Source organism: Puma concolor, chromosome D3, assembly GCF_028749965.1.
Source record: "Puma concolor isolate L17-30 chromosome D3, mPumCon1.1.hap2, whole genome shotgun sequence".
Taxonomy (NCBI): Eukaryota; Metazoa; Chordata; class Mammalia; order Carnivora; family Felidae; genus Puma; species Puma concolor.
In genome coordinates, this window is record NC_141678.1 from 94,100,822 (window position 1) to 94,116,426 (window position 15,605).

The 15,605-nt window shown below is 46.5% G+C and overlaps 1 protein-coding gene and 2 long non-coding RNA genes across 17 annotated transcripts in view; 2 read left to right on the plus strand and 1 right to left on the minus strand.

Moving 5' to 3' along the window:
- Window positions 1-15,605, plus strand: part of ATP9B (ATPase phospholipid transporting 9B) — a 250,770-nt gene that overhangs the window by 73,870 nt on the left and 161,295 nt on the right. For 10 of the 15 annotated variants that reach the window (XM_086683265.1, XM_086683275.1, XM_086683276.1 and 7 more), the window contains 2 exons: window positions 1,199-1,250; window positions 10,122-10,204. In XM_086683265.1, the coding sequence (XP_086539391.1) occupies window positions 1,199-1,250; window positions 10,122-10,204 (135 nt within the window). Of the gene's footprint in view, window positions 1-1,198; window positions 1,251-4,175; window positions 5,450-10,121; window positions 10,205-15,605 lie in introns of those variants that run through there. The other 5 variants (XM_086683267.1, XM_086683271.1, XM_086683273.1 and 2 more) reach the window with 2 other exon arrangements.
- Window positions 1,642-5,401, plus strand: LOC147575716 (uncharacterized). The gene is made up of 2 exons (XR_015242681.1): window positions 1,642-3,679; window positions 5,342-5,401. It is a non-coding gene; the product is annotated as an uncharacterized LOC147575716 (long non-coding RNA).
- LOC147575717 (uncharacterized) lies at window positions 9,871-14,390 on the minus strand. The gene is made up of 3 exons (XR_015242682.1): window positions 14,039-14,390; window positions 10,860-11,421; window positions 9,871-10,695 (listed from the first exon to the last, which is right to left on the minus strand). It is a non-coding gene; the product is annotated as an uncharacterized LOC147575717 (long non-coding RNA).

Genomic DNA, 15,605 nt, shown 5'->3' on the forward strand with positions numbered 1-15,605 from the left:
TTTAAAAAAAGCTTTCTTGCTGATCATTACATATATATATATACATATATACATATATATATGTATATATGTATATATATATATACTTGTTTTCTGTGTCATTAATTTTTGCTTTGTATTTGCTTACATCCTTGTACCTCGTTTGGGGCTCATTGGCTTTTGTCACCCTGCTTTCAAGTGGATATTCAGATTCTATTTTTAGCTTCCCTTCTCCATTGTGTGCATTTAACTGTATACATTTTCCTCTTAACGTTTCCCTTTGGCATTGGGAGCACGGTTCCATACGCTCTGCTGTGTTGCATTTTTATCGTTCAGCTAAAAATATCTTCTGACTTCCATCGTGATTTCCTTTTTGACCTAAGACTTCTTTAGATCTCAGTACTTGACAGCTTTATCCCACAGCGCGGTGTTCTCAGCCTAACAACTTCTGTTTGTTTGTATTGCTTGCTCGCTTTGCTTGTATTGCTTGCTTCCTCTACTTTATCAGGTCTCAAAAAATATAAGTACTTTAGGATGTTACGTGAAATGTTCTTTACTATATATTTTTCTTAGTTTGATACAGCTTTCCCAATTGATAGAATGATTAGCAATGATTAAATAAATGTATTAATAGCAAATTCTTGTAAAAGTTTTTATATGCTATATAGTACTTTTGAGATTTTGTCCTTTTCTGCTTTATAAAAGAATCTCTCTCAAATTTGTGGGGGTTTCGTTTGTTTGCTCAGTAGTACATTTATTCATTTATAATATGTAGTAAATAGTTTATTTATGGTATTTTCTGTTTTGTGTTAGGCCCTGGAACCCTACCCTCCCTTCCCAGGGTTTTTTAGTCTAATAGGACATAACTTTTTCTAGGGCAGAAACTTCTGTCTTGTATGCACAAGTTCAGATAAGAAAGAGGCCAAAGAAAAGGCAATATGTAACACTTTTCAGAAATGGAGTAGGTTTCAGGTCCTCACAAGTGCTATTTTCATGGTTTGTTAACAGGGAAAAATGGTAAAAAGTCTAACTAAAAAATGAATTTGAATATCAGTTATACAAATTGTTATACAAATCATTAATGTTAATTGCTTCAGTATAAATTTTATTATAACATTTTTTTAGATAGTTTCTGCTAGCTATTTCTACTTTGTAATGGAATGGTGTTACTTTATAAACTTGCATATGTATAATTAGTATTTTATATTACTCTCTGCAGAATCAAAGAATTCCATCGGACATGGTATTTCTGAGGACGTCAGAAAAAGCAGGTATTTCTATGTGTATTTAAATTGCCGATCATTTAGTATTTTAGGAGTTTGATTTTCATTTTGAAAGATAAAAATTTATTCTTACAGAAAAGTTTTCTTTGAATGGTAATACATTAAATTCATTAATTCTAAATCACATTTAACTGCTGATATTTCAAATGATCTTTACTATTTATGTTTATTAACAAAAGATAATCCTATCACAACCTTTATATCAAATGAGTGTTTTCATTCACACTTGTATTGATATGTAAGTAATTAAATAATGTTGCTTGAAATCTGATTGCCGTTCTGTATTTGCAGTGTTGTTAATTCAGCAAACACGTATTGACCACTGCCTGTGTGCCAGGCAGTACTTGTCACGTAGGATCCAAAGGGAGCAAGACTGTTTTGTTCCCTTCTAAGCAGTCGTGTGGATGGACATACCTTGCCAGTAGTACTGTGATTATATAGATAATATGGTTAGAAGATGTGTGGGGGGATCCTGAGAGGAAGCAGACCGTCGCTTAGGTCTGAAGCTTAGTTGAAGGCGCTTCACAGGGTAAATGATTATTTCTGTGACTGAGCTTTCCCCAGTCAGAAGCAGGTGGAAAAGGGCTAAGGAGATGGCAGCCTCATGCGGTCGAGGGGGAAACCTATATGCTGGGAATCAGGAGACCTGAAGCCTGGTCTGCTCTGGCCAGTTCTGAATCACGCGCGCCAGCCACGTGGCCACACACCGTTTCATCGCATCTAAAACGATGGGAGGCCTCTCAAGTAATGCCCAAGTTCCTTCTGTCTCACATTTCTGACTTTGTTGAATAAATGAACAGTATTTTTCTAGGAAGCTCAGCATATGTATTATTTGTAGTGTGAAACATAGAAAGGACAAAGTTAAATTTTAGAGTTGTTAATTTAGTTGTTCTTTTTCTTTTTTTTTTTCCTTTTCTTTCTAAGTAATCTCTATATCAAACGGGGGGCTCGAACTTACATTCCCGAGATGGAGTTGGCATGCTCCACCCACTGAGCCATGCCCCAACAACTTTCTTTTAAGTTTATTAAGTAATTTCTGCAGCCAGCGTGGGGCTTGAACTCAACGACCCTGAGATCAAGGGTCGCACGCTGAGCCAGCCAGGTGCTAGAGTTGTTAGCTTAGGGTTTTCTTCATATGTAAACAGCATTTTTTTAAAGGGACATTTTAAGTCCTGAGAAAGAAAATGTTTTCTCACCCACTGTAGTTACGGTTATTTACGTTGTAACGCGAGGCTGCCGTTGACGCCAGAGTGCGGCTGCTGCTTCTTAGCACGTACACTTGATACGTTTACCTTATTGTGTGTTCCTTCCTGCGGTCTGGTTCTTCCCGCCAGCGGACCGGGGAGCGGCTCTTCGGTCCGTTTCCCTGTCTTCGCAGAAATACAGCCAGGCCCCTTTCCTGCCCAGTCCGATGGGGCTGTGCCCTGATGTCTGGCCGAAGGAGGACGGCTGGCAGCCACGTGTGCTGCTTCCAGGCCTGGCCTCAACCTCCTTTGTAGCCTTGGACCCTTGTCTTCCCGGTGCCGGCTCCGTCGCCGTGGCCGGGGTCGTCTCGGGAGCTGCGTGTTGAAGCCGCCAGCCGGGGTTCACGGAGGCCTGCGGGATTGAGCCCCCTCCCCTCCCCTGACCAAGTGACTCGGAGAGAGCGAGCTGTTTGAGTGCCCCAGCTGCAAGGTTTACCTTTTAACGGTAGCCTGTGTCCCCTTAACTCCTGCAGCCGGGGCAGGCGGGTGACGGCTCTGCCCATGCCTCTGCTTCTTGATCGTGTCACCGGGCGTGAGGTTACGGCCTTTCAGGGTTTCCTGGGCACGTGTGCAGCTCCGCACGGGCCGCTGGCTTCTAGACTCCCAGGAATGTGATGGGAATTTTCAGAGCCTCCTTCAGGTCATCTGATTTTCCCAGTTTTCTTTCAATTTTCTGGTTAGCTTAGTGTTTACCAGTTTTGTCACCACCCGAGGGAGCCGTGACGTCAGACACCTGCCGCTGACGGGTTTTGACCCGCAGCCCAGGGAAAGTGCTGTCGTCAGTGAATGGGCTCCGGGTCGGGTCACATCCAGGCGAGCCCTGCTTGTCAGGTGATGACAGTTCGCAGGGCGTGGGTTCGAAGGGCCCCAGCTGTGATTGGCCCCCCGTCAGGGGCTGGCCGTTTTCTCAGCTACCGTGGAGCCGTGGGGTGGAGGGGGGAGGGTTTGGAAAGGGGAGAAATCACGACACTCCCCAGCTGACTCTCGGCTCAGTTTAGCCGTGTTTCTGAAACAGATGCACCTGGGACTGTCGCAAGTCTTTGATCATTCCCCAGAGTTCTGAAAGGGTTGCCTTTGACAGTTTTTACTGATGTTCTCATTGTAGTTATGGAGAAATGGATTTTCGGACATTCTTACACTGCCATCCCTGTTTACATCATCTACTTACTTATGGTTTGTCTTTGTTTCTAAATGTATTTAATATAATGAATAGCAGAAACATTTGTGCCTGAGAGATGCTTTTTTTTTTCTTCAATTTTTTCTTTTAACGTTTATTCAAGTCTGAGAGATGTTTGAGCTGTCAGCACAGAGCCCGACCCGGGGTTCGAACCCACAAACTGCAAGATCGTGACCTGAGCCGAAGTTGGACGCTTAACCGACTGAGCCACCCAGGCGACCCTGAGAGATGCTTTTATACTAATTACCCTTTGAATGTTTGTGGTGGCAATAGTATATGAGAGTAAAAATGTTAACCTAGGGGCTCCTGGGTGGCTCAGTTGGGTCGGGGTCCGACTCTTGGTTTCGGTTCAGGTCGTGATCTCATGGTCGTGGGATCAAGCCCTGCCTCTGGGCTCTGTGCTGACAGTGTGGAGCCTGCTTGGGGTTCTGTGTCTCCCTCTCTCTCTGCTCCACGCGCTCTTGCGGTCTCTCTCTCAAAATAAATAAAACAAAACAAAAGAATACTGTCCTAAATATGGAAATGGTGTTTAGATAAATAACTTAAGAGAAATAGATTATACTGTTTGTGTTGGGAGATAAAAGGTGAGGAAAAGCCAGCACTTTGAAGCTAGAAGATAATGAGAAACGTTCATTTTTCAGAGGAGGAATCTGAGGGCCTTGTTGATGATCACATGACTAACAGCATTTTTAGAAGTGCTTCAGCCTCTGAATGATGTTTTCACTGTATCATTGTTTAGGCAGCAGAACATAGGTAGAATATTAGAGCATTTGGCAAAATGAGATACTCTTTATTAGCTTTGGATGAAGAACATTGTATCTAGATTGATGATGTTTTAATTTTTTTTTTTAACGTTTATTCGTTTTTGAAAGAGAGAGAGCATGAGCAGGGGAGGGCTAGAAAGAGAGGGAGACCCAGAATCCGAAGCAGGTTCCAGGCTCCGAGCCGTCAGCACAGAGCCTGACGTGGGGCGCGAACCCATGAACCGTGAGATCGTGACCTGAGCTGAAGTCGGACGCCGACTGAACCACCCGGGCGCCCCAGGATTGATGATGTTTTAAAAACATTTTCTTTGCCTCTGCTTTTCCGTTGCATTTCGTGTTGTAGGGACAATTGCCCACTGTGGTGTAATGGTACTTCATATTGTGGAGGTCCTGGATGTCTTTGAGAATCTTAGGAATTAATCAACTTGTTCCCCAGAAAAATGGACACGATTAATATGCATTATGCTAAATTCTTTATTGTTTCACATATTCCTGGAAGGTTATTAATGAATCTGAGTTAGGACCTTACTGTAGTCTGTTTAAGCATACGGTTCTGTTATATTCCTTAGTTTTATTATTTTTCCTATCACACAAATTGTTAAAACCATTGCTAACTATAGATAATGCAGATATTAAAATGTCAGGTTGTTATTTCTTGCTGTTTTTCTTCTTTTTGTAAAATGGACCCAGGAGCTTCCCAGCTGGATAAAATGTGTGTCGTAATATTGCTTTAAATCAAGAATTCTCAGGAATTCTTAGAATTTCTTGGGAAGCTCTGTTTCTATGACTTTAAGTAATTTAAGTTTTTGTAATCATCTCATTTTTGAAAGTACACCTATTCAGAATTTTTTGTGTATCTACTGACGCCATTGATACTATTTTATTACTTTGCAGTGTCAGTTCAGAAGAATCTGATAGTAGGTTGTCTGTTATAATAAAAACCTTCCAGCCCTAGCCCGTGGACAAGTCTTCGGTCTCCATGGTGTGTCCGGGCTTGGCCAGGTAAAGCTTGTGTTTGTCAGCACAGCTCAGGGGGCCTGTCTGTGGTGTAGTGACCAGGGACTAACACTGGACGGTCCCTGGGCTGCCGGCTTGATTGTTTAGAATGTAGATGAAGCTGTTGATGGATCTGGGGACTGATGGCTTAAGTCCCAATTAGTCAATTGCTTCATCACTTTCTTAATTCAGATCAAATATCTCCTGAATGCACACAATTCTTTTAGTGGTATTAAGAGAAATTAATGCTTTGGAACTAATTTTCATCAATCTCTTATAAATGCCAATATCTTTTTCACTTGTCTCCTAAGTGATGACATTATAGTTTAAGTGTTTGGGACATATTTCAATAGCTCAGCTGTCACCTGTTAGTGGGCCAGGGGTAGGTAAATGACACTGTGCTCGTCCACATTCTCTCTTGGTGCTATTCATCTTCCCACTGGCTTAAAAATTTCATGCGGAGTCATTAAGTCCCATAAATGATTTAGAAATTAAGTTTAATGGCAAACGATCTGGTATTACATATGCAGAGTCAATATCTATTTTTCTTTTGTTGGGCATATACTGTACCCGTCTCTGAGAGCTATTGGATTCGCGAGCTGTTGCAGGCAATGTACTAATATTACAGGATAACTTATCACGGTCTATGACACACTCCTGTGCTCTGTCTCCTCGTGTCCCAGCAGTTACTTTATCACTACTCGATGCAGCTCTCCTGTGTGACACATGGCCCAGTTGATCTTCATTTGATTGTCATTAAACCTGTCCTTTCCTGTCAGCTCTTGTCAATTAATACAAAATAAAATCAAGTATTCATAAGAAGTCTGTAACAGGATATGAGCAGGCCAATTTAATAATTCATTTTTGCCGAGCGTTCACTGGCATCCATCGTAGCTGCTCCTTGCTGTTAAACGTGATTAGATAGAGTTCGTGTGAGACACGTCAAGTTGGCCGTACTTCTGATTTTGCTACACTTCGGTCTCTCTTTTTAAATCCTCCCCGTTACCGCAAGGTTAGTAATGTTAACTGTACTCGAAGGTTAGTAAGATGTCTATTGTCTCTAAATTTTTAAAGCAGGATATAATTATTTAATATGAAGCATATCCCTTTTTCTCTAAAGAAAGGCAGCTCTGTTTCTTCCGGTGTTTAATAAGTTCATAGAGATCTAGGTGTTGGTCTCGCTATTTTAGAACCACAGAATATTTGAACTTTAAGACACTAGTGAGTTTCCCTTCTTACTATTTTATATGTTAGAAGTCACACCTAGAGCAGGGCTGTCGGCACGGACGTCTCACGGCACGTGTCAGACGGAACCTAGAGTCCGGTCCCTGCGCAGCTGAATTTATAGCAGGACACACGCATGCACCCGCACGTGTATAATCGCACGTACATTTAAGTTTTGGAAAACTGTCTAACTGTAAAATAAGACCCACTGCAGATTTCCTTGTGCTCGTTTTAGTTGAAATCAGTTCGTACAGAATACTCTCCTTGTGGTAGGTCGTGTGACAGGTAACGCGTGACAATTTGTTTATGTAAAGTGCACGCGATCAGACAAAGGTCTCTTCCAGGAGTCCTCACTTGATACGATGGGACAGAGCGTCTCGCAGCTGTCAGTCTTACCGGGCCTCGGGAGAGTGACTCCGCCTCTGGGGACCCCCTCTGGTCCCGTGGGCAGCACTGATGCCCGTGGCGGAGAGTAGCTAAAAGGACTGCAGGCGTCACTGCTGAAGGGTTTCCGTGGGGCACACCGCAGACACCGAACGGACTCGTCGGGAGTGCCCCGGCTGGCGGAGGAGAGCAGTGAGAGGGCAGGGAGGTGCTCGTGGTGGCAGAGCGCATCTCCTCTGGGGGCCCGCGGGGCAGTGGGGCTGGCGCACGTCCCGCGGGAGACGTCCTGGACCGAGCTCTGTGAAGACACACTCTTATCTTTCTGCCTTAACCAGTACCCCAAACTTGAGGCGTAGTTAGCTAAATCCGGAGTTCTGCCGTCTGCCACTCACCGACAGGCTTTCCTAGACTTGCCCCTACGTTTTACGAGACGGCTGTAAGGAACATGTGACTTCTCCCACCGTGCAGGAGAAAGCCTTCGTGAGATGGGGTCGCCGCACGGGGAGCGTTGGTGAGTGAGACGCAGAGCTGGCGCTCAGCCCAAGGCCTGCTCTTCCGGCTGAGGTGAGCGCGGCCCGGGATCGGGAGCCTGCTGGGGCGCTGCCGCCGTCTGGGGCCACATCTGTCTTCATACAGGCTGCTGAGCCCATTCCTGCCTCAGGTCACTGTGCCAGTGGCATCCCCCTTCCCCGCCCGGTTCTGAAAACAAGCAGCGTCTCCAGAAGTTCCCAGGTATCCTCAGGGGGCAGAGTCACCCCTGGTCGAAAGGACTAGAGACTTTTATTTTTCACCGAAGAGAATGCCTGAGATAATCTCAGTGTTCAGATATGTGTCTTTCGAGAGCAGTCGTTCTCCCGTTCCTCAGAGACCTTTGTCAGGAAGAACAGATTGATTCTGTGGAATCTGGCTCCATGGGGAAGCGGCTTCTACTCCACGCCAGCGCAGCCTGGAATCCGGGGACTGGCTTCGTCTCCCCGCCACCGCCAGCCTAAGGCCAGGGCACCGCCCTGCGAGGGGGCTCCACTAATGGCTCACTTCCCCTGGCCCCATGGACGGGCCCTCCCTCTGCTGGCCAGCTCCCACTCTGAGGCAAGAGCTCTGCTCGCTTTTGACGAGCTGGGAGTAACAGGGCCCCAGCTATTACCCCCACCGGCTAGCTTGTGGGGCAGAAAGTAACGTGCCTGGAGAAGGTAGCACAACCCCTCCAACCCCAGCACCCACGTACAAGCTGCTGTCCCATTGGCATTTCCCATGCCTGGGGCGAGAGATCTCTGCAGCTTTCCCTGTGGTGCTGATTAGGAACAGACCTTCTGGGAGTTCGTGCCGAAGGGTCGTGTTGACAACAGTGGAGAGCTTGGTGGCCAGTTTTCAGAGGGAGGGTCCCTGATATACACCACCAAGGGACACAGAGCCCAGCGAGAAATTTCACCGCCGGAACCAGGGAAAGAGCCAGGAAGAGTCCCACGGGGTCGCACTCGTCACTGCTTGCGTGTGCTGGGCTGCTCTGCTCGGGCGTGGTCAGAGTGGGGCATTCTGGAAAAGCTTCTGCAGGACGCACACCCATCAGCAGTCAGAGCCTTGCCTGGTTCAGGGGCCCTAAGCACAGTCTTCCGGGTGTGCTGCTCACTCTGGTGTGGCTCCTGCGAAGCCAAGCTTAGAAGCACAATCCCACGCCTCCCCATTAGTCTAGAAGAACGTCCGTATGCCAAACCCATGGCTGTGGCCCCAAGAGTGGACGGAGAGAACCTCAAGCTGCTGGTCTGTCCCTGACTGAACATGGGGCAGAATCACAAACGAACTTCTGAACTGGGGGAGTGGCCTCCCAGCCACATGCATCCAGTGGTAAAGGGTAAAAATCCGACCACGTGAATTCGGATACCACCTTTGAGCCAACAGGAAGTTTATGTGGGGCCAGGAGTAGCCCTTAGAAAGCCAGGACTAAAAATCTGGTCAGGGACATCGGGAGTGTCCCTGCTACAGGGGAAGTGGACTTCACAGAATTAGGTCAGCCAAGTCACTAAAAATACACAACGTGCCTAACCAACCACCACCACCCAAGTAAAACGTTTGATGTTTGCATAACACCGTTCAGACTGCTGACTGATCAGCCGTGGTGAATTTTATGTGCTAGTACGACACAGGGTTAGAGTCGGATGACCTCGTGGTGGCATTGTGCCCTTCCCATGCTGACCTCGGGGCGCTGCAACTCAAGGCTTGCGGCAGCGGCACGTTACCTGCCTCCTGTCTGATGGGAGCTCACATATCAGGCACTTCGTAGACGGTCAGTAATATTAGTGACCTCCTTTTTCGAGAAGAAAGAAGTAAGTGACTTGGTGTTATGCATACATGCCTCCATATATTTTTTGAGGGGCGGGTGCGGAACAGTTTCTAATCAGGAGAGTGGACGCCATATTTCCTTCTTCCTTAATTTGGAGTATTCTGTTAGTGCCTCCCCATAACCATCTGTAGAAGGTGTTTTCTAAATGAGCCAGGCCCTAAAGAAGTGTACTTGCGTTACATTTTTTTTTAGAGTTTATTTATTTTGTGGGGCGCCTGGGTCGCTCAGTCGGTTGAGCATCCGACTTCAGCTCAGGTCATGATCTCACACTCCATGAGTTCGAGCCCCTCATCGGGCTCTGTGCTGACAGCTCAGAGCCTGGAGCCCGCTTCAGATTCTGTCTCTTCCCCTCTCTCTGCCCCTCCCCTGCTCATTTTCTGTCTCTCTCTGTCTCGAAAATAAATAAAAACATTAAAAAAAAATTTTTTTTAAGTTTATTTGTTTTGAGAGACAGCAGAGGAGGAGTGGGGGGGGGGTAGAGAGGGAGGGGGGGGAGAGAGAGAGAGAATCCCAAGCAGGCTCCATGCTGTCAGCACAGAGCCTGACAAGGGGGTCGATGTCAGATCTCACAAACCACAAGATCATGACCCGAGCTGAAACCAAGGGTGGGACGCTTAACCGACTGAGCCACCCAGACACCCTGTAGTGTACTTGTATTAAATCCTATGTCCCCAGGTTCGTCTCCCTGGCACTTTATCCCAGTCTGTATCCCTCCTTCTCCCCACCCCGCAGTGGTCTCTTTTATTGCGGTCCTTTGGCCCCCCGAGGTTCAGGAGGACCCCAGTCATGGCAGAAAAGACCGTTACATTCCGCAAGTGAGTATACCTGCTTTGTTAAGCTAACTGTTCTGGGTGCGTGAAGCATGTTGTGACAGGTCTTCTTTCCGGTAACTGTATATCGTAGCCACTTGGCATGCCCGCCGGATCCCTCTCCCTCGGTGACTTTCGCAGAAGCCCTTCCATCTGATTTCTAGAATAGGACGTTGGGTTGCTCCAGATGATGAAGTGTGGGTTTTGTGTTAAGGACTTTGAGTCTGGCTTCCTTATCCACCTGGACCTTGTGTGTCTCCCAGAACTTCTTTTATTCCTTCTGATTTGGCTTCTTTGCTTCTCTAATTCCTCGTCTGTAAACCTGCTAAGGTCAGTAGCTTTCTGTTCAGGGAGTACTGAATACACCTGTAGGGGCAGCATCGCGTGGAAACCTGTGTTGAGGAAAAGCACAGCGGTACCTGTGACTTACGGTACAAGTTGGTGGCGCTGCTTTGTCATCCTATCAGCAGTTCTTAGTGAATAGTTCCAGACGTTTCCTGTAAAATCATCATCAGGTCTTTATTTGCATTTTATCAGTTAATCTGTTCTTCTTAACATAACGTTATTCACAACCTCCCATCACTATTCAGTTTTATTTTTGTTTTAATTATAAGCATCTATAGTGTATTTTAACCATTTTAAATTATTTTAACAACTTAACTGTTAAATAGCCATGTCATTTGAGCTGCTTTACGGATAAGTGATCTTTAACGGGTCTGTTAGATGTCAGAAAACTCAGCTGTTGTCATCTGGTTCTGCCGTCTGAGTCTAAGCAGCTTCGGGACGCTTAAAGTTATGCCATCCATACTAGTAAAGTAGTTCAAGAAACTGTGGAAACCTTTTATTTAACGTTTCTGTTTTGCCGTGGTCTCTCCTGGATAAAAGGGGAAAGGCGGTGAGGTGGGTTATTGATGAAGTTGGCTGCTGAGGTGGAGAGGAAGTGCCCTGGCCAGCACCCGCCACAGCGAGCTCTGGAGGCAGCGTGCATGCAGCCAGCCGCTCACCAGAGCACGCGGGTGCCGGGCTGCATCCGTCCGTAGTGCTGTCGGTGAAGTCTGTGGGTGCGGGCAGCCCTGAGAGTCAGGGGAACGGGGCCCTGAACCTCCGTATGAGGAAGGTATAACCGGAAGGAGTCTCCCTCTGTAGGTGCTCAGATGTAAACTTCAACGTGGCTTCTGCAGTTCTGGTTACTTGCTGTTCTGGTTACTCGCAGGGTTTCTTTACTGCAAAGATCGAATGTTTGTACAGTCAGGGCCACTGTAGGGTCAGGGCCACTTTCTACCACCTACCCCGCCTCGCCCCTGTGCAGTTGAAAACCCATGTATAACTTTGGACTCCCCCACACTTAACTACCAATAGCCCGCTGTTGGCGGGAACCCTTACCAATAACATAAAGTGCACACATTTTGCATGTATTGTATACTGTGTTCTTAAAGTAAAGCAGGCTGGAGGAAAAACGTTATTAAGAAAATCATAAGGAGGGGCGCCTGGGTGGCTCAGTCGGTTAAGCATCTGACTTTGGCTCAGGTCACGATCTTGCGGTTCATGGGTTCGAGCCTCACGTCAGGCTCTGTGCCGACAGCTCGGAGCCCGGAGCCTGCTTGGGATTCTGTGGCTCCCTCTCTGTCTCTCTTCCCCTCCCAACTCGTGCTCTGCCTCTCCCTCTCTCTCAAAAACAAACAAACATTAAAAAAAATTTCTGGAAGTAAAAAGAAAATTATAAGGAAAAGAAAATGCACTTCTAGTACTATATTGTACTGTACTTATTTTCAAACAATCCTTGTATAAGCGTAAGGATCAACTGTACAAGGTGTTGGTTGATATATTCTGTACTAATCTGAATGCATTTTAAAATATATTTTCAGACTTTTTTTTTTAAAGTAGGCTTCATGCCCAGCATGGGGCCCGGTGAGGGGTTTGAACTCACAACCTTGAGGTCCAGACTTGAGCTGAGATCAAGAGTTGGATGCTGAACCCACTGAGCCACCCAGGCGCCCCTAGACCTTATTGTCTTAGAGCGGTTTTAGTTTACAAACGAGGGAGGGACAGAGATTTTCCGTGTGCGCCCTGCCTTCACACAGGTATGGCTTCTCCCTGTCGTCAGCACACCCCAGCAGAGTGGCGCACTGGTTACCATAGATGCACCTGCACCAGCCGAAGCCCCGGGTTTACGTGAGGCTCCACTCTTGGTGGTTCGTGTTCTGTCGGCTTGCACAAACGGATAAAGACATGTGTTGTTATGGCATCGTACAGAGTATTTTCCTTAGTGATGCTGTATGTAAAAATCCTTCGTGCTCCGTCCGTTCATCCCTCAGCAACCACTGATCGTTCTGTGGTCTCCTTCGTTTTGCCTTTTCCAGAACGCCGTATCAGATTTTCTTTCATCGAGTGACGTGCGTGAAAATTTCCTGTGTCTTTCATGGCCTGATGGCTCATTTCTTTTTAGTGCTGACTAACTCTTCGTTGTCTGGATGGACCACAGTTTATTCGTGTGCTTCCTGAAGGACGCTCTAGTTGCTTCCGGGTTTTGGCAGTTACGGAAGCAGCTGGTAGGAGACGCACGTGCAGGTTTTTGTGTTGACTTACGTTCACACCTCCTTTGGGTAAATGCCAAGCAGTCCTGCTGGATTATACAGTCAGGTTGTGGTTAGCTTTGCGAGCAGCCAGCAAGCTGTCTTCTGCGGTGGCTGCACGATGTTGCGTTCGCACCAGCAGTGAGCGCGAGCTCCTGGGGCTCCGCAGCCCGTCAGCGCTCGGCCTGGTCAGTGCCCCGGGCATGGGCCGTTCTAATAGGGGTGGGTTGCTGTCTCCCTGTGCTTGTGACTTGTATCCCTGATGACATGGGATGACGTGGAGACTTTCACGTGCTTACTTGTCGTCTGTATACCTTCTTTGTTGAGGGCTTCAGCCCGTTTTTTAATCAGGTTGTTTCCTTACTGTTGAGTTTGAAGAGTTCTTTGTATATGTTGAATAACGATCCTGTATCAGATGTATATTTTGCAAATGTTCGCCCTCCCAGTCTGTGGCTTGTTTTCTAATTCTCTTGATAATGTCTTGCAGAACAGAAGTTTTAAATTTTACCAAAGTCTGGCTAATCACATATTTCTCTCTTGGATCGTTTCTTTGGTGCGGTATCTAAAAAGCCCTCACCACACCTGGGGTCACCTAGGTTTTCTCCTATATTGTCTTACAGGACTTTTACAGTTTTGTATTTTACATTTAGGTCCCATTTGGAGTTGATTTTCCTGAGGGATGTAAGGTCTGCGTCTAGATTCAGTTTTTCGGCGGGAGGTGGGGGGGCGTTGGTTGGTTTTCCCAGGGCCATTTCCCGATGACACGGTGTTTGCTCCTTTCTTGAACCTGTGTTTATGGGGCTTAATTCTGGGCTCTGTTCTGCTCCATTGACCTGTGTGCACTCTCTCACCACACCCCACCACCTTGATTATTGTTGTTTTACAGTAAGCCTTCTTTTTACAAGGCTGGTGAATGCTTTTAATTTTTAAATGTATCTTTTTTGTTATTGTGTTAAAATACACATAACATAAAATCTATTATCTCTTTTAGAGTTCTTGGACCCGGTTCCAAAGTTGGGGTAGGGAGGGTCCCACACACACAAGCTCAGGCAGCTCTCGGGACACCTGCAGGGTGCCTGCGGATTCTGACACTGTCCACCCGGAGGCAGCATCAGATCCTGCGCAGTAAGGGCTCAGTCCTTTAAGATGCCCCCACCCCGACTTCGGACACCGGTCGGAAGTCCCAGGCTGTTTGTTACTCGTGCTTCCGACCAACTGGCAATTTGCGGCCGCGGCTCACAGAACTCAGGGGAACACTGCCGCTCACCTGGTGGCTCAAGGAGGTGACAAAGGCTAAGAATCAACCGCCAGAGGAAGAGATCATAGGGACAGGTCTGGGGAAAGGCTGTGGGGCTTCCATCCCTCCCCGCACAGCACTCTTCCCAATCTCCAGAAGCTTCTGAACCCGGTCCTTTGGCATTTTTACCGAGGCTTCTTTGTGTAGCCACAGTTGATTAGATCTTTGGCCATTGGCTGATTCAGCCTCCAGCCCCTCCCCTCTCCACAGAGGTCGGGGGTGGGGCCGGAAGGGCCAACCCTCTGATCACATGGTTGGTCGTCCTGGCAACAGCCCCGCCCTTGAGTGGGGTCCAGAAGTCTCCTTCATTAACAAAAGACACCTTTATCACTCTCAACAGGTAGGATATTTAGGAGCAGAGAGTGAAAAGTTGTGGACTAAGGCCAGATATATATTTCTCATAAATCACAGCGTCACTCCGTCTTAACCATTTGTAAGTGCAAGCTTTCATGATGTTAAATACATTCACATTGTTGTGCAACTACACCAGTCCTCTGCCCCTGTAACCTTTCACCTTGTAGGGCAGGAACTCTGTATCCATTAAAAAATAACTCCTCGTTCTCCCCTCCTCTCATACGGCATTCTGCTTTCTGTCTTTATGATTTGACTCCTCTAAGAACCTTATTGAGTGCAATCCTGCAGTATGTGTCTTTTTGTGTGTGGCTGGTTTCATCTAGCATAATGTCCTCAAGGCTCGTCCATGTTGCATTGTATTGCACAATTTCCTTCCTTAAGGCTCGATGTCTTACACTGTATGTACAGAGCACATTTTCCGTATCCACGCCTCCATCAGTGGACGCTTGGGTTTTTCTCGTGTTTTGGCTCCTGTGAGTAATGCTGTGACCATGTAAAACACGGTGTACGCTTCTCTTCTGGAGACCCTGCTTTCAGTTCTTAAGGGTTTATCCCCAGGAGTGGAGCTGCTGCCTCATTTGCTAATTCTGTGTTTAATCTTGTGACAAATTGCCATACTCTTTCCCACGGAACATCTCTCACCATCCTTCCTCTTTCAACCTCTGTGTGTCTTTGGAGCTCAAGGGAGTGTCCTCCAGACCGCATGTGGTTGGATTGTGCGTTTTCACTTGTTCTGCCCGTCTCTCTTTTTGGAGAGTTTCACCCACTTACATCTTAACATAATGATGGAGAAGGACTTTTTCACTGCAGTTGGTTTCCCATGTGCCTTAGAGCTCTTTTTTGATCCCTCACTTTCTGTATTATTTTCTGTTTTGGTGAATGTTTTGTAGTGAAGTGTTTAAATTGCTTTCTCACTGCCTGTTGTTTCCATTCTAGAACTTTTTTCGCTACGGTTACCACGGGGATGACATTCAGCATCCTGAAGATACAATTGTGGAATTTCAGTTTGTACCAACTTAAGTTCGATAACGTACAAGAATCTGCTCGCTCACAACTCCATCCCCACCCCTTTGTGGATGTCACAGAATTACATCTTTATTCATTGTGTGTCCAAAAACATAAACTAAAAATTATTTTGAGTGCATTCATAGTGTTTCAAAGTATGTACAAAACAAGATGTGGA